Source organism: Argiope bruennichi, chromosome 9, assembly GCF_947563725.1.
Source record: "Argiope bruennichi chromosome 9, qqArgBrue1.1, whole genome shotgun sequence".
In the NCBI taxonomy this organism is placed as follows: domain Eukaryota; kingdom Metazoa; phylum Arthropoda; class Arachnida; order Araneae; family Araneidae; genus Argiope; species Argiope bruennichi.
In genome coordinates, this window is record NC_079159.1 from 121,234,543 (window position 1) to 121,254,713 (window position 20,171).

Here is a 20,171-nt window from a genome sequence, read left to right on the forward strand (position 1 = left end):
CTCTTATTTAATCGTTCTGGATCAAGATATTACAGAAGGATGTTGTTACAGTTAAGAAAGTGTGATGCAGTGCTAAAATAAAAAATGCGTCTTTCTTCTGGTAAGAAAAGGCTGCCATGACTGTATTGGACTTCAAAGATGGAAAGCTGCATATTTTGGGAGATATTTAATAGGTTAGTTTCAAGCAGAAAACATATTGTGTATTGTTATGCCAATTGAGAAGTTGTTGTGATGTGACTTATGGCACCTTACAAACCCGCTGACAGTTATCTGTCATCGATTTAAGACGAGTGAGCGTGTCTTTTTTTTTCAGTAGGGCCAACTAGGACCAAGAGTGAGACTTAGCAACTACATGCGTCTCATTAGCTTGCACAGCCCCATTTTACAGAGGGGGGGGGGCACATTCACACACTTCACAGATAGAACACAGACGAAGAAAAACAACCATGTCCGAACCAGGACTCGAACCCAGGTCGCCCAGATCACGGGGAAGACGCGCTACTCCTATGCCAGGACGCCAGTTAGAAAAGCTTTATATAACATCTATCTATAAAATATTTATATTTTGTGACTCATTGTATATGACCAAATTCATTGTTAACATTTTAATGGCCACTCACACAATATGTGTGGTAACCGGAATAACTATTATTGTCCTACTCGCAATACATGTGTGTGATAGTCGGAACAAATGTTATTTTCCGCTCACACAACATATCTGTGATAACCAGAACAACCATAAGTGTCCTCTCAAACAATATATGTGTGAAGCGACCGCCAAAAGTTATTGACCGGTAACACATTCTGTGTAATTAATGACGAAAATAAACAAGTTTTAAATATTAATTCTTCAAATATTGGCAATCCCTAGCGATGTTTGATTGTGTAGATATGTGGCCATTGAAGTGTTTAGGACTTCGGTCTCTTTGTGCATTTTGAAGACTTGATTCTGTACAAATATTATTGTTTCTAACATACAAATGTCATTTTTTTTTTTAAAAAAAAGATCTTTGATTGAATGTGTCTATTTGGAAAACACTTTATGAAATATAGAAAGGAGGTTAAATCATTTCTTTCTATGTCTGTGTAAAATCCGATGTATTTATAAATTATTTAGATTGTATATTTTCTCTTTATACAAATCTTTCTATGCAACGGTTAAACGTTTTTATTTCTTCATTTCATTTTAATTTTTATTCTCACTACAGGGCACTTATTTATAACTTTCTGAACATTGTATATTCATTTATTTTATTTCAAGTTCCATTCTTTTTACAGGACATTTGGGAAGATCATGTCCGCATCTTTACTATTTCTTCTGTAGTGGGCATCCTTGTGGTGTTTTTCGTGATCCTAGTGCCTCTGGAACGATCCTTTGCCCATTGTTCCTGGTTGGTTTCTGCAGCAGTATGGCTGTGCCTGCTCGCTGTGTTGGTCGTGTGCTCGTACAGTCGGACACAGCGACGTCCCACCGACAACGCCCTCTTCGTTTACTTGGCTGTGTTTGTCTCCCATACAATGCTGTCGTTGCCCCTGCTTGTCGCTTGTGTCATCGCCGTTCTGACTGGACTCTCTCAGGTGGCTCTGGAAGGGATGCTTGCTAACACGCAGACAGAAAATCTAGCTAAACAAGTGAGTGACACGCTTCCGTATTTTATAAAGTTCTTTTATTATGCAATGAAAAGTTAAAGACATCAATCTGTACTTCGATTTTATCAATCCTTACCGAAGAGCAGTTTTAACATGTTTAATTTATCCTGGGAAGTGGAATTGATTGTCTTTTCAATTCAATCAACTTCCCAAATATTTTAAATACAACACGATACTCTGGCCTTCTGGTTAAAAGAAAAAATGCATACAAGAGTGTAGTTACTCTATTTCTCTCATAAGAGAGGCTTAGATTCTTATATACAGCTATATAATCTGAAGTAACTTGAAAGAATTTTTAATCAACCGTTTTGCGAGATTTCGATTTTTCAAAGGATAGTTCCATTTCTCTAATTTCTGTTACCGTTTAAAATTCCACTTTATGGATTCTTTTGTGTTTTCTGAATTCCTGATTCGTCTAGTGTCCAGTTTTTGACTGTGACGAAAAACAATATTATTCTTTTAATTATATTCTGAATATTATTCTTTGGTTCACAGTTTAGTCCCTCAATAGCTACTAAATTCAAATTTTCCCTTTATTTCTTTGTTCGGACGTCAGTTAAAATTAAAAATAATTATCGTCCATCCAACTGTTGTATTATCGGGAAAACGCATTTCAATCGGTATCAGTATTTTCATATTTAAATGAGGGAAACAACACGCTCATTTCAATTCTTTGGTTTTTCGTTTTTTAATCGACTATTGTCACGAGATAAAAATTTGCGAGACTGTCATTATTCCAAGGTAATCATCATATTCAAGTTCTAAACAGCTTTCGCTTTACTTGCTTTGCTCGCAAACTTTCAAGAGATGCATTAGGATTCAAAATCTGAAGAACATGACGGAAATAAAGGTACAACATATCGACTGTTTTGACCAATAACGGAATTTAATTTATGCAGCTTGTTTTCTCATGCTGTAGATTTATCGAATCGTTTAAAACTATATATTATAAAATGAGAGTAATAAAATTGACTTTATTGTTACAGGTGAAAATCCAATAAAAATATGATTATATGTGCTTTTACATTCTTTCGTCAATAAACTAATCTAACTTTTAGCTTTAAAAAGATTATGAAAGTAATAGTAAAATAATGCATAATATTATAATTTAAAGTAAATATGCTGTTCTAATCATTCCAAAAAATCACGAATTTTTCTTCTTTTTTTCTTACGAATATTTGGTACGCGCTCAATATGTAGTATCTGAAAATCAAATGTGTGTTTTAGACGCATTTTCCCAAACCGACTGAACCAAAAACTTGACACAAAACTACACTTAGTGACAAATTTACGCACCAGATTGGTGTATTTGTCATTGTATTTTCGAGTTATTGTGTTTATGTTTCTGAAAATACAGACAACCCCTCATTGGATTTGTCTCAAAGTGTGATGGGTATGTACAATATAGATGTTAAAGTTGTGCACCAAATTTCATCCATTTAGCTCTCTTCGTTTTGTATTTATCGTATTAATTTATATTCGAAGAGCTGGATAGAGACTTCCTCTGAACAAATTTGATGTAAACACCATATATCAAATTTCATCCTTCTTGTGCAAAGCGTTTTTAAGTTATCCTCACCAAAGGCAGACGAACAGACAGATGGACAGTTTACAAAAATGTGTTTTCGAAGTTAGTTGAGGTCTAAATGTCGAAATTCGTCTAAATCTCGAGTTCTAATTTTTTGACGATTGCAGTACTTTCTCGTATGCTTTATAATGAGAAAGTAAAAATTATGATTAAAAATTCGGGGAAAAAATTGGTAATTCGAACCAATTTACTAAGATGATGATTCGCTTGATCTCACACTTTCGAGGAAATGACAGAATTTCAGAATCTTTAAAACTGGATATTGTCACTTTTTTAATCCTGGTACAGCATTCTCTACCCGCGCATTATCCATTTTGAAACTTTGGAGCTCCCGCCAGAGCTCTGATCTAATTGAAAGTACAAAATCTAGTAAGACAATAGAATAAAGTTGCGCTATCTATAAAACCTTGATTTCAAAAATATAATTCTTTTAGAAACGCATTTTGTGCATTAAAACTGTTTCTCTCTTCTTTTGTAAGTGAGATTTGAGAAAAGATATAGATAGAGATAAAAAATATTTCTTTTTTTTTTTCGTTCATAAGAAAACAATTACAAGTACTTGATATATTTAAATAATGATTAACTATTAATAGACATTTTAATATCTGTATTATTATAGTGAATTCTTGTAATATAGATTTTAAATTATAAGAATTATTTCAATATTTCTATATTCTCTCTGCCATGGATGGAAATTCTTTTCATATAGCGATAAAACGAAGTTGACAACTTCATCTTAAAAATAAATTTAATTCCTTTGATAAATCTAAAAAATACAATGGAACTTTGAAAAAAAAATTCTTTTTATGAATGAAGAAATTAATTTTTACTTTAGTTTTTTTAAAGTTGAGTATTAACAAAAATAGAATCTGATCGTGTCAAAGCAGGAAAGGAATTTCTAACAAGTTTGAGTTTTGTCGGCTTATTCCAATCTTCTTCCGCAAATATTTTCTTTAAAAGTTTTAAAAAGGGATCCCTCAACATAAATCAAGAGAACTGGTTTGAAAATTTTGTTTACTCACCGGCTCTAACTCATTCACCGGAGATTCATTTCAATGCTTTCAGATGGGAAACGCTTCATTTCTCTTTCCTATCTGAATAACTCATTCTGCCAAAGAAATGCATTCCTTCAAGGAAATATGCGTGTATGCAAATCAAACTGAAAATATTAATTTACTTCTATCCATTACGTGTTTGATTTGTTACAGCTATTACTTTAGCTTTTTTATTCGGACTTTTAAATAAAAGTTTTCTTCACAGATGCTTTATTTATCTTTTTTGGTATGGATTTCATAATTTTGATAAGTAGTTAATTAAATAGTGCCCAAATTAGCTGTAACTCCTACTTCTAACTTCCATACCACATTAGTACTCTGAATTTAGTGTATCAAGATATATTTATATATATTTAGAAAATCTTGGCATACTAAACCAAGAGTATTAATGTGGTGTGGAAGTTTGAAGTAAGAGTTCCAGATAATTTGGGTACTCCGGCGCCCTAAGGCAACTTCGTCTGAATGCGCAGTCTTTCATATTTTTTTTTAATTGAATATTTGATGTATGGCTTTTGAATATTTTGAGAAAAAGTGAAAAAAAAATCCCTCATTTTCCTTTACTTTTTTCCACCTAGAAATGGAAGATCATTTTTCGAGGAAAAACTTGAAATAATAATACTCAAACGATCAAAACTATAAAATTTCATCCATATTTTTTCTCCGAATCTAAATTAGTCACTAGTCTATGCCCTAAAATATGATATACTTTCATAGACCAAAAAATAGGAGCATAATGTGAAAAATCTTGGAATTTGAGATCTCATTTAAAATGACATAAATAAGGCCTCTGTGAAGAAAAACCTTGACTTCTGACCATTTTTCTAAAGAAGTGCAGGGTGTTTTTTTTTTCCACTTTTTTTATATACGAAGTATAGATAAGGTATTATATTCGTCAAAACATTCGAACTTGAGATTTTGACATATGTCTATGTTTTAAATCACCTTGCTTTTGAAAAGCACATTTTTGGGAAATTTCCTTCCGTCTGTGACAATGATAATTCAAAACCGCTTTGAGATAAACGGGAAAAAATTTGGCATACGGTGTTTACACTAAATTTGTAGCCTTTTATCCAATTTTGAGCAAACTCTATTCAGAGGAAGTCTGCCTGTCCGGTTTTCCAAATATACGTTAACAAAATAACTACAAAAAAGGGATCTAGATAAATAAAATTCGGTACAAATATTCAGCATTAATAGTGTGGATACTTATCAAGTTTTGAGGCAAAGCCAACAAAGGGTTGACTTTGCCTCAAAACACATATGTCTGTACACATATGTCTTCACATGTTTCTGTACTTTCAGAAACATGTGAAAGTGAGAATTCAAAAACAACTCAAAAATGATTTAAATATAACAGATATTGTATGGTTAAGAATTTTATTTGGTTATGGTTTGTATGGTTATGGTTTTTTTGTATCATTTTGTTGTTTTTTTAACCACAAGTTTAATTTTATGTCAAAATTTTGTTTTAATTGGTTGAAATAAATGCATCTAAAACAAATTCGATTTTCGAATACCGTTAACTGGATGCCAGAGATTCATTGCCGATTTATTCCCCAAGGATGAGACTATAAATTCATTAAAAATGTTAAATTCCCGCCATAAGGTTAATATTTCGTAACTATTGTACGCCAATGCCAAAGACGCCAATGGAAGACATTTTTTGGGAGCACTTTACTAGAAAATAAGTTAAAGAAAGTTCAGTTTTGGGGTAACTCCCCCCCCTATGGTTTTCTTTTGTTTCTTTTCTTTACTGAAGAAATGCTTGCACTCTCTTGACAAATCTCCAAAAGCGTGTGATGAGGCTACGCAACAGGCATTCTGGCGCAGTGGGTTAGTTTTGTGGTTCCTAATATACTTTTTAAAATTTCGTTTTATATATTAATTGAACCCCAATATTTATAGAAACCAGCTAACGTACTTTTAGACATCTATAATATTTTTTGCTTCATACATTTTTAGCCAAAAGAGCCTTTTTTCCAATTTTTTAAAACCATTTGTTGTTTAACTAGTATATTTTGGTTTTGTAAATATTATTTTTTCAATCTTGTTTTATTCAAAAATTCGAAAATTTAACTACTTTAGATCATTTTTCAAAAAATTCATTCCGCACGTAGTCACATTCTATCTGTGTTAATAGAAGACTATTCGGCTTTCTTGTAATAGAGATTCGACAAAAAAAAAAGTCTTGTAAATTAAAAAAATATATATATTGCAAATTTTTCCCAATTAAAAACTTTTACTTCGCACAAAAGAAAAAGAATAAAATTCTAATTTACAGCATCGTCTTTTAAGGTCATAGTTACATATAAAGCATATATCTCTCAACCCATTATCTTCATGTCAAACCAAGTCTCTTATTATTGTTCTGTTTACATGGCATTTTCCTATTTGAAAATATATTTGAGTGTTTGATTATAATTATTTTTATATGAATTGCGATAGATTTCGGAAGTCTTTAATTTTCAAAAGAAAAATATACAATAGAAACGGCGAATAAAATATCAAATGACTCAAAACTATTTTTTAATTAGATAAGAGATGATGACAGAGAATTCCTCTAAACAGATAAAATTAAAGGACAGAATTAGAAAATAACATTTAGAGTAAATGTTTTTTAAAAAATTAATTCAATGTAATTAAAAAAATGAAAACAATTTCTTCTTAAAACAGCACAGTAATATAATTAAGAAATTGCAACTAACTAACTACTAATTGTAATCAGCTTAACTACAAGGCCTGGATTTTTTCTAATCATTTGTCACCTTTCTGTTTCATTATTTCCTTGAAATTAACGCAGGTGTGAAATCTGGAAGTTATTCCTTAGAGTTTGAAGTATTTCAACTTAAGTAGATTCTTTCTTTCACTTATTAATGTCTCTGTTACACTCTCAGTGGAATTAGTGAACGAGGTTGCAAAAAAAGAGCGAAAACAAATGGGAAAAACCAGTATATAATAGCTTTTATGTTATGGTCGATAGGGGAAATAGATGAAATATTATTTAAAAAACAACACACACACACACACACACAGAATTTAGAATTTATTTTTCAGCTGGTTAGCATGGTTTGTACACTGGGAGAAAAGATGATGAGTTTGCATTTCATTCTGCCGGAAATTTTACAACTGTTTTCAACAACAATAATGTCCTTTTTAATAAATGAGTGTCTGAAATCGTTCATATTTTTACAGAACTTCCTCCACTAAATCCGTAAAGTCAACTGATTCGCTTGTAGTGGATTTATGGTAATCAACAGGCCTTAGTAAGAAACAGCGACTTTATTAACACAGATAATAAACTCACAGCCGAGACCCAACACACAGCAGCACCCTTAGAACATCCCACAAGTAGTAATCGGTAGCTAACAACAGCTGCAGCGCACAAAGTAACCAGACAAAACTCAGGAGGAGGAGGGAATCTTCGTAGCTCTCCAAATGCCTGCAATTCTCCATTGTATCCTCGCTTTTGCTGTATCCAACTGCCTACTCACTACTACACAACTGTCTACTCCACACATAACTCGATGCTGCTTCTATGATAAACTCCAGGATTTGGCATAAAGCTTAATTCAGCAACCCCGTTCAATGATTGCGCTTCGCTGGACTGATGCAACTAATTCGCCGTTAATTCGCTGTTCAACTCTAAACCTCTCGACGACTGTCTTCAGTTTCGACTGCCAGCCTTTTATAGTTTCCGCAGCAGGGCAGAGAAGGTTCTCGAGCAAGCAAGCATATCTCAGCTTTTATTGCCTCTATCGCCAAAATTCTTGGAAATCCTAGCATCATCTAAGTTGTCAAGTTTGCCGCCAAACCCGGAAACCACTGATCCAATGAGCTGATCGTAAAACGGTCTTTCCTATGATGGAACTAACCATGCTGAGACATTACAGATTCGTAACAATATTAATATTTCTGGAAGTACGTTGAAATTTCTTGGAATTTTATTCTCCTTAGAATACGGTAGATAATTTTGTTTACCTAAATTTTCCAACGCTGGATTAATGAGTTTGTTTTCGTTGTGAAACTCTTATCTTTTGTTTCGACTGATAACAAACGTTGACATTAAACAGCCTCTTCTGATATCAAGCAAGTTTAGCGACTCGCAGTTACAAAATTGAGTTTTCCCCTTACATGTATGAAATTCCGGTCAATTATTCGAATAACTTATTATAATGTTAAATAAATGCGGATCTTAGATTAACATTTGTTTTAATCCTTAATTAATTTTTCCGGAATTTACCAAAAAAGATATTTTAATATATACAAAATAATTTACGAACATTTATTCTTTTCGTTTGCTGATTATTTAAATTTCTAGCCGCAGAATAAATTGTTTGCTCTGATTGTACAAAAATAAATAGAAGCTATATGTTTGCTCTTCTGAAGATAAGCTGCCTGCCTTAAATAGTTTCGTTGCCCTAAGGCAATTTCGCTTCTTATTCAACTTAGAGAGACGACAGTTATTTAGATGCTCGACTTGGATTTAGACATTCTTATAAAATAAAACTGATATCTGAAACTCCGAAAGAATAACAGCCTTATAAATAAACATGTTGATTTCGAGAATTCCCAAACGCATTTTATTGTTATGGAGTCGTTTGGTTGCTGAGATAAACAAATTATTTGAAAACTTTATTCAGATCTTAGGAGGCAGTGCAGACACACATTAAACATAAAGAAAGCTTGTAAACATCATGCGATTGCTATATTCTCCAAAATAAATGCACACAAGCAAATGTGGTATGGATATTTACTTAATAAAATGTACGAAGAATATGCTCAAAATGAGTACCATTTCTGTGATATAACATACAAGAAAGCAGATATAAAACATTTTGTTTTGTACCGCTGTGGAATTGGTATCATTATGGGAAATTGCTTCCCATGAAAAGCATCGGTTTTCCGTTTCTTTTTTTTTTTTTTTTTTTTTTGAAAAAGAGGTATAAGAGATATAGGGAACTTTATTCCAATGCAATAAGGATAAAGAAACGAATGTGGCAAAGATACTATTTCAAAATCTAATTTCAGTTACAAAAGTTTGAACAAATGTTTGCACATTGGCATCAACAATTGGATGCATTTAAATTTACAAATTAAATTTTATAAATATATGGTATCTTTTAAAATTGTGAATTTTGACACACGGCATTAAATTATAAGGGTTGCCCAAATGAAAAACGGAAATTTGAATGAAAAGAATACATGTACTGGAAATCAAAAGAAATCGACATGGGCGTTGTAACCTAGATCCCCTCGTTTATTTAGCAGGTCTATGCCTTTGCTGTAGAAAGATAGTGGTTGATTCTTGAGGAAGTCTTACACAACTTCCTTCACTTCGTCGTCCGAATGGAAACGTGTCCTCTTTAATGCTTTCTTAAGTGGCCCAAAGATGTGGAAGGCACAGGGTGACAAATTCGGACTGAACGGCGGGTGTTCCAATACATTCCAACGAAATTTTTTGAAGATCGTCCGAGTTTCACGAGAGGCGTGTGGGAAGACATAATCAGGATCACTTGTGGAAGAAGGCTTGGCCGTTTGCTTATGATTGCTTCCGTAGTTTCGTCAGATTACTACAGTATTGTGTTGAATTGATAGTGCTCCCTTGGCACAGAAAATAAATCAAGAGTGGTCGAGACAATCGATAAATCAAAAACCGCAGTGCTTTTCCAATCTGGACACATCCATGCATAACACGATTTTACTTTCGACCACTTTCCTCTAATAGATTCAGTTTTCACTGTTGTATGTCGTATGCAGTGCACATGGCCATGTATGTATATATATATAATATATATATCCCTGCTCGATGCCGTTGCTATAACTGCAGCCATTCTGGCGCAATCGCAAGGGTCCACTTTTCATTTTGGCAACACATTATTTTTCTCAAACCGTTTTAAAGTTTAACCGTTTTAAACCGCTAACATTTTTGAAAATGAATTTTTACTAAAGAAAACTCTTACTAAGCTCTGTTTATCATTAGCATATTTTCTAGCAACGGTACACGGAAAGCTGAATTTTTGAAGAGATTCACTATGACTAATCAGATTGTTGAAAAAAGATCAAATAGGATCAGATTAATTAAGCAACAGGTGGTTAAAGTGATATTTACGCTGGCTGAGCTAATATGAGCGTCGCAAAATATTAATGCAGTGGCATCGAATCAAACAGTCACGGAATTATTATTATTATTATTATTATTATTATTATTATTATTATAAATAAAGCATATTAACAAGTTAGCGTCCATTGACACTATTTGACACCCGTGATTTACTATATTTAAGAGATAGTAGAGAAGGGTATTATCTTGTTAGATAGAATGTTTTAATCGTTGAGCGTGAGTCATGGCGACAAATCCACGAAGCGAATAGTTTAGATCGGCGAATTTTGCTTAATGCGGCCGAAAACGAGAATTAAAATCAAGCTGAAAATTAATAGATTTTTATATCAACCAGTTAACTGTTTTTGACCAGCAAACTCGTCATTGGTAGTTCGATAACTGGCAGTTCGAAGTTCTATGAAAAAAGTACAACATTTTGCGTTATGACGAGTTTATTCGTCAGGAGTAATAAGCAGTGACAATTTGCAGTTTGAATTGCAACTTTAGTAAAAACTCTAACATACTCGTACATTTCAAGATGTTTAAAATATTTTGAGGCCATGTCAAAATCAAAATAATAATAATAATAATAAAAGATTATTAATAATTATTATCAAGAAAAACCTTCATATAATATAAATTATTTTTCTTAAATGTACCACTATTTTGTATTAATTATCCAATTTCTTTTCGTTCTTATGCAAAAAAAATCTATGTTAGTTTAAGTAAATATATAAATGTGATTATTGAATATAAAAAAATAAGAGTCATTTCATTACAATATAATTTCATATTACTTTTACTGCGTTTGACGAGTATATTCGTCATCGCTAAGTTTTTCCGACACAATTTAGATACACATTTTACGAAGAGGTCGAAACATTAAACTGGTTAAGCTCCTAAGTTCATGAAATTCTTCACATTAAGTTTAATAGGAAAACAAACTGTGTTTTTACAATTTCAAAAATCTTATATTAATAAGAATCCAAAAACAAATTAAATTTTTTATTTTTTTTAAAAAAGCAAAGTTTGTTGGAACAAATTCTTTGTTTTTTTTATGTCGAAAAATTTTCATTCGAGTTTTATCATTTTCAGGATGGTAATCAAACTAAGAAAATTCTAAGTTCAATAAAAAAAAAACATCTTGATGTAGAAAAACAAACACGTAAGCTCTTCTGATTAAGAAAAACGAAACAAAATATTTAAGCAAATTTTCTTAATTTATATAGACATTTTATTTACTATAGAATATTTAATAATGAAAGACAAGTTAACAGCTGATTTGTATTTTATTAAAAACTTTAACTTTTAAGTAATATTTCAACATATTAATTTCCTGTACTTTTTTTTTCTTGTTACTGTAGGTCGGAGCATGTGCTCTATTTCTTACGTGCGGCACACTGATTGGCTATTTTCACCGACGAATGACCGACGCCTCTCATGATAAAACATTTGCCGGAACGAGATTTTTTATAGAATCTAGGATCAAGCTAGAATACGAGAAAGAACAACAAGTAAGATACCTCTTTCTCTTTACTTCATCTAACTGTTGAGAACTATTTGATGTTTATGATTGTTTATTATGTTCACATTTGATCGAAGATTTAAAAACAGGGATATTCTTTTGTTTTTAATGTAATCTCGCTTTTATACCAATATCATTTCAATAGACTGATTATAATATTAATCTGTATTATTAGTAAATATTTGTGTCATTATTTATGTAAAACCTATGTTTAGTTTAGCTATATTAATGTCCCGTTTTAAAGTAAAACTAGGGCTATTTTGGGATGGACCTATAATTTTGAACCGCGGTCAGATAGCGAAATCAACGGAACTGTCATTCCCCTCTGCAAACGTCCACGCCACACCAGCAGAAGGAAGTTTGGCCCTGACGGATTTAATGTGCACCAGACCCGCTTACATGGCGGTTCTTCGGTGGAATTCGGTTTCGAACCCGAAACCCTCCAGTTTCAAAGCCGAGACCTTACCAGCAGGCCACCGCAACCCATGTAAAATGTATAAGATTTGAGGGACTATACTAAATTCCTTTCGTATATTGAAGCTGAAAGTGGTACAAAAGCAAAGGAGAGAACTAATCATTGAATATAAAGTAAAATTTCCCTCCAAAACTTTTACCACGATTATTTATTTATAAGCGTCGGCTTCTTCCTTGTAATTTTTTGAGAGGATCCATGCCTTCAACTCGGTTGCCGTCAGTGTTTCAACTCTATCGATTCTATTTCCTGAGGCAATTCTTATAGCTCCCATTCCTTTTTTCCCTAAAAGAGGGAATGAAGTATGAGAGAAAATTGTAAGTCCCTTTCAAAAGAAATTATCCTTTCTCTAGTAAACAAGGGATATTTAATTGGCACTCTACATCAAATAATAATAATCCATTCCTCCTCACCTTTGCATCATGTGTTCCTACCTCAAAATGTGATCTGAATTCCGAAAACATGATGCTATATTTCTGCGGACATTGTTCAACGGGGGCCTTTGCAGTTAAATAATTTACTCAGTTAAAGCACTGCCATAGCAATAGATATTGCCTAGTTTGTTTAAAAAGGGATGAAAATTCTTTAAAAACATTTTATGGATTAATCCGCGAGTGTGAAAGTATATAAAACTCAATGAATTTATTAATAAAAAGCGTTTTTAACTCTTTCTATTTTGCACAGTTTTCATTTCCTTGAATCCAATCTTTCTGTTTCTGCACAAAATTAACAATTTAAAGAGGCAGTTTAAAATTTTATCTTAATTTGAAACTTAATATATTATCTTTTAGCTCAACACATTTCTCTTCATAATTAGTTTAGAAAATTTTAAATCCCTTCTGTATATGAACGACAAAGACAAAAGAAAAACCGCTGAAAGATTTTATATAATATGCACGAATTTTACTGATTTTATTAGACCTTTAAATGCTATAGATCATGTTAAATGAATGTAGAGTATGAATGCTTGAAACCCTTTTTCATAGGTTTCAAATGCATATTAAATTTAAACCTAGATGGTTCAATATGTAAGATAACAAGAGCTCTCACAATTGCACAAATTCCATTTATAAATTAAAAAATTCTTTCTCTAAATACAACAGACGATCACAACATTCATTTGCTGCCGGTAGACGTAAGCTGTTGTAAATGCTCCCAGTGTGTATCTTAGCTAGGAAATGGATGTAAAGGTCAATGAAGTGCGAATTCTTTTGAGATTTATGTATTTAAAAGAAATATCGCCAAATGAAATTCATCGTTAATTAGTGAACGTTTACGAAGCTAGTGTAATATCACGAAAACAGACATAGTTTGGGTGCAGTCACTTGAACTAGACAGGGCAGATATGTAAGACGAACTAATATCAGTGTGATCAATCTCGCCCGCCTCAAATCACAACGAGTGACCTGTTGAAATTTTGATTCGAACCGATCGTGTCATTTATGGAGGGACATTTCGCAAGAACTCAATATTTCCTCTGGCTGTTGTACTAGATGCTCCATTGGCGATAAACTGGCACTAAAAAATTCGCCTATTTCGTGGATACATGACAATTCTTAGACGTCAATAAAGCCACACAAATAAGATCGTCTCTCCAGCATATAATACGATATCAAACGGTTGTATTTTTCTTAGGCAGCTACAGAGGACGAAAGATGAGTGTATCACGTGGGTTTCAGAGGAAGTAAGCTGTGGTTAAGTTACCGATGACACAAATGCTTCAGTAACCATGGTGACCATGTAGAAAAGTAATATGTACCAAAGACTTTCTACCTTTATTTATTTATTTCTTTGCGTGAGAAAACTTTTTCTTCCATGGGACTTGTTATCATATTTCTTAAACAACCCTCGTCTTAGCACTTTTGCTTGTAAGCACATAGTATGAAACTTCATTAAATGTATTTTCTAAATTATTTATTATTATGTATTATCTAAATTATTATTTAATTATTTATTATCTTTCTTCTTCGGAAATTCATTTAATTTGTTTTTTGTTCTTCCACTTATCTTCTGTCATTAATGTGTAGTTTCAATCATCATCTAATCTAATCGGATGTATAAATAATTTTGCATTGAACATTTACCAAATGTTGTTTATAAAGAAACGATATTATTACATATTTTTCAAATGAAAAATTTATTAACTAGTTAACTGTTTTTGACGTATACTCGCCATAGAAAAGTGCAACATTTTGCATTTTGACAAGCTTATTCAATGGCAATTATCATATATATTACGAAGAGGTCGGAACTGGTTAACTGATTAAGTTACTTGCCAATTAATTTTTTAAAAAACTATGTATGTAGAGCTCAAAAATAATATTTTATTATTAAAAATTAATTTAATAAAATTCATTAAAATAAACTTGATTCCTCATAGCAAGAGCACCCTTGGTTTTAGATCTTGAAAAAAATTTAAGTAAATTTATTTACCGAGTTTTTAAAAGTGTAACAGAAATCTTTTTGAACAAACTGTAATACTTTACTTTGACTCTTTAGTTCACAGTTGCCATTGTAGGAACACCATCATTTATTAATGTGTTAAGTTTAAAAACAATCTGACAAAACAAATTTCTGGGCAGTGTATAAATGCGTGGATTTAAATACAAATAAAACTTATAATAGAATTGGTGAGAAAAAAAATCACATTTTTAGTTTATAGAAAAGAGCGTAATATCTAAAATACAAAAAAAAGAAGAAAAAAAAAGAGAATTACACAAGGAATGGCTATAAAATACATTAAATGTGAATAATTAGTTTTAAAATAAATTTGTATTAAAACCAAGCTTTAAATAATCAGGCAGGAAAGTTTTTCGTAGTACATTTGAGTACATTTAACATTTTAATGTTGTGCCATTGCAGAAATTCTTAAATATAATTCAAGTCAACACCAATTTTATGAAAATTCGCTTTCCTTTTTACAAAATAGTATGTTTCAACATTAACATAAAACGTTACGTTTTTTATTGAAAAATATATGAAAAAATGCAGTTATTCTAAACTTATGTTTCTATCATTAAAAATAATTATACTTTAAAAAATTATTTCATCTTGAGACAAGTATCGTGATACAATTTCATGAAAGACATCTTAAGTAATGCTTTATACAACACTATTTGTTTAATAAAGCTCTTTTTTATACATTAGGGATATAAAAAGGTTATCTCTTTCTTATTAATCCTTAAAAAAAGAATATTTTTGTAAAAATAAAAATTAAAACTGAAGAATTTGTGATGATTTATGAAATTGTTTGTTCTTTTTTCAGGAAATACTCACAGAAAAAAAAAATTACTAAATATTTATTCACTAGTGGCATTTGAAGTACATCTGACGTGTTTCCACCTTTTCTATAAGGCGAAATAAAATAATATAAATACTTTATGAAAGATATTTGGCCTGCATAAAAATAAAATAGAAGTATATTTTATTGTTTCTTTTGAATTTTATTACTTGTTCTCTTTGTGGCGATAAGGTTAAAAAAAAGAATTTTCTGGATAAGTTTCTTCTTGAATGGAATTTTTTTATTTTGAGAATTCAGTATCTATGTTATCTTGCGGTAGATGCATTTGTACAAATATAAGCAAATATCTGAAACCAAAAGGCATTTTTGGCTGAATATATCGTTAGAAAAATTTAGATTTAAATAGAGTTTTCGCTTTTGGCAATATTATTAATTTTTGAAAGTTGTAATAGATTTCACCTGAATGTTTTCATAATTATTAAAATCTACGTTAATATTTTTTATTCTCTCAACCAGTACGCTATATTGCTGTTTCTCCTCCTATTTATCGTTACGTTTTCATTTCTTTCAGATAAGTTTAATCTTCATTTTAAAGTGAATAGCTTATAATCGGTCGAAACATGTATCCATATTACTCTAATTTAAATTAAATATTTCTAATTAAAAGTGGACGGCTCTAGCGGTCGTTTACGATAGCGTGTTAAACGTGAGTGAATTAGAGAACAAATATTGACACTGAACAATTTATCTACAATTTAGCTTCTTTTATCACTAAAACTTTTCTGTTATTACAAATATTTGTAACATCATTAATAAATTATGATATAAATATTTAGTTGCAAAGTTGGTTTTTTTTTGTTCGAAATGGTTTATAGATTAGTAATTAAAATAGTTAATAGATTTGTAATTAAAACTATTTTCCAAATCAGATCTACTCTGAGCATGTATAATTTTTCATTTATTGGAGCCTTTGTTTAAAATTTTGAAATGCTGCATTTTAAGTTTCAAAATGTATTTAACTTCTTTCAAAATATGTTTAGTTAATTTTCAAAGAAAAATGCTTGTTATTGGAACTTTAGTATTGACTTTGGAAATTCGAGATTGCAATAATATATATTTTTCTTTACGAATGCATTGATTACTTTATTCATTTCAAAAATAAATTAAACAAATCCTATTCCCTAAAATATGCTTCATGCTGTAAATTGATTTTGTCTAATTTCCAAAATCGAGTCTTCTTTTTCTTCTTGTTAATCTCTGTCAGGCCAAATTCAATTAAAATGCTGCAATTTTTTTAGCCTGTTTTCACAATGAAATAAACTAGCACTATTTTTTTTTTTATTCAAGTAAGTCCAAGAAGGCTTTCCTGCTATTAATTTAAGTTATAAAAGAACCTTCAAACCTTCATTTTGAAAAGAAGAAATCAAAACCTTCTATTTTGTGAAGAGCCCGGCACCAAATTAATGAGTTCCTTCAGCGCATAATTAACTAATGAATTCATTACCGCGGGGAACGGGGCTTTAATTGAAAACAAATGGAAAACCCTGGTTGTTTAACGTTTGCTTGGATCTGTCCACGAAAACACGATGAATAGAATGACTTGAACTGTGAAGGCTATTAGGAATGAGGCTATTTGGGGCAATTTTTAGATCACTAACAATTTTTCATCGCCAGAAAATTTATTAAACGTATTTCTAATCAGTGTCAAATTTTCAAAGATGTAATATAAATATAATTATCACTGCATAACTAAAAAATAAAAAAGTGCCTTTTTGAAATTATCTTATAATAATAATTTTTAAAGCGAAGACCAAGATTCTTTAAAATAAGTTATTATCCCTTAATTGACGGTAATTTCTGCAGTTAGTGCAGTAAATTCATTGAAAATAAAGGCACGTTATATGATTAGCATGTTTTTTTTAAACGTGGGTTTGAATTTTTTTAACTTTTTTTCACTATATGAAAAAATTTTAATCAATAAATATATTAGTTACTTTTTTCTTAATAAGGAATGCTCATTAATTAAATTCTGCATGGTAATTTATTAATTTTGGTTTGCTTCTAGTTCAATAATTCTAAACTGTATTATTGAAAATAATTCGGAATTCGTCCATTAAGGATTCGATGTGAAAAGTTTGATAAAATATTTTGCAGAATATTTTCAGGTCCATCTAGAAAACATTTTTGTGCTTAATTCTGAATAAAAATCTTTCAGCTCTAATGAGTTAACACAGAAATAGAAATTGAAAATATCACGAAAAATAAAAAGAAAAGAAAAGAAAAATTGAATTTAAACTAGTTACTCATCATCCTGCTAAAAATTATTTATTTTTTGCCTGAAAATGTTTTTTCTTCAAAATAGGCAAATGATTATTAACATTTCATGAGTATAAACCAAATAATTTTCATTTTTTATGGATATTCAAAACACTTTTTTAAAAATGCATTCGTTCGCTTAAATAATCTGATTTCAAAATTCTATTCTATATTTTTCTATATTTTTATGAATAATATGATTTTTATTGATTTATATTATCTAGATAGAATAACGCAGCTCTTTAATTTCTTTAATGAAAAGAAAATAGCCGTTTGTCACACTTTCTTTTCTCTTTAGTTTTTGGTTATTATTTTAGAGGGGGAAAGAACTAAATCCTAAATTTTGTATATTTTTATTTTTAAGGTATGCGATTATATTCGTGATCAATTGTTTGAAAAACATTCGAAACCTTTTACCTGTACTTTTAATATTTGCATACAAAAGATTGCAAAAAAGCATCTATGAAACCAAAATATACCAGTTAAGTGCCAAATTTTTTTTAACTGAAAAAATTGCATTTTTTAATATAAAAAGAGGTATAAAGCAAAAAATCTTCTATTTTAGAGCTTTATCAAATTATTTTCTCAAAATTTTGAAGACGGCTTAAGGAATATATTATCTAATTTGTAAACTAAAAAATAAGCTATATTTCTATTCATTCTTTAAATATTGGCGTCCGACTTGTAAATAAACCGAAATTTTCAATTTTTTCCAGAAATTGAAGCACTAAAACAACTATAAAATATTTCTAAATGGTTAGATTACTTATTCTGTAGTTCAGGAACTGCAGAACATATTGAAATATCATTATACGAAATTTGAACAAAAAATATAATTTAAAGCTTAATTTATGAAGTGTTTTGTAAGAAAGTCCTATCATATTCTATGTTTGAAAAAGTAGCATTTAAAGACGTAAAACAGCATTAAAAACGTATGCAAATGTAAACATAAAAATCAGTATAACTGCCCAAAAAATGGACTTAGAAATAAAATTCTGATGCTTTTATAAAGATGCCTGTTCAAATATTAAGAATATTAAATAAAATAATTAATAGTTTCGCAAAAATATCGGCTTTTCAATGTAATTACCTACCTTAAGTTTCTTGAAGTTAGATCAATCATTCTGGTGTCATACAACTTCATTATATTTCGCAGGATTTCGCACGATATCATTATTTCGCAGCAGGTAGAAATAACTATCCTTCTTCTTCTTGCGAACAGCCGACCACCCCACCACCACTAAACGTAGCAGTATCGACAGGATGTGTTGTGGCCGACTTATAACTAAGTATCCTGTTATAAAATCGGTCAATTTCTTTGGTAACAATTAATGTTTAAAAAGTATCAATTTCACAATATTTTTAAAAAATTTTAAAAAAATAACATTTTTATAATACATGGACAGCAGTTCGAAAGCGATTAGAATAATTAATATGTTGAGCATTTAGAAAATATCCATGCAGAAATTTATTTCAGATCCGAATTTCTTTGGTGTCCTTGAGTTTTTCCAATTCCGCGCCATGATCTCATTTAAACAAACCGATTCGAACCCGACCTTTTTATTTTGCAAGTTTCGTGATTTGTGGTTGGCAGCAACTGCAATGCAAATTTGGCTACTATTTAAACTCGCCTCGTGTAAGTATTTTTTTTAGACGAAATATGAAAAGTGGTTTAAGCTCTTCGGTCGAGGCGGAAGAGAAGTGAGCAACTGGTTTGTTGCATCAGCATTTTAAGATAGTTTCTTTCAGTTCGTTTAAATGTTAGACAGAAAGGATGAATGGTTCGAATCTGTTGATCAAGGTAATCTTAATTTGAACTTTGATTTTAACATTTAACGTATTATTTTGATTGCTCCAGTAATGAGCACATTGACTTTATACTTTATAATCAATAAAAGTTATTTTAAGGAAGCTGCTTTCAACTTTATGCCTCCTCGACATAAAATTTCCCTTTCAACTTTGCTAAAATTTGGGTTAGTTTACTCAGAGGAATAACACTATTCCTCCATTCTAAATAGAAGTTTGAATAGAAATATAAAATATTAAATATTAAATGTAAATAAAATGACATTTAATATATAAAATGATATATATTATATAAAATATAAAATATATATCATATTATAATGAATATATTTAATGTAATATAAAATGACACTACGCTGATGTTCTATAACATTCATTCGTAGTACATGTATTTTTCAAGGCCTGAATAGATTCCCTT

The 20,171-nt window shown here is 30.6% G+C and overlaps 1 protein-coding gene across 3 annotated transcripts in view; it reads left to right on the forward strand.

The window, feature by feature from the left end:
* Window positions 1-20,171, forward strand: part of LOC129983791 (adenylate cyclase type 2-like) — a 355,856-nt gene that overhangs the window by 167,450 nt on the left and 168,235 nt on the right. For all 3 annotated transcript variants that reach the window (XM_056093421.1, XM_056093420.1, XM_056093419.1), the window contains 2 exons: window positions 1,279-1,632; window positions 11,758-11,907. In XM_056093421.1, the coding sequence (XP_055949396.1) occupies window positions 1,279-1,632; window positions 11,758-11,907 (504 nt within the window). The remainder of the gene's footprint in view (window positions 1-1,278; window positions 1,633-11,757; window positions 11,908-20,171) is intronic.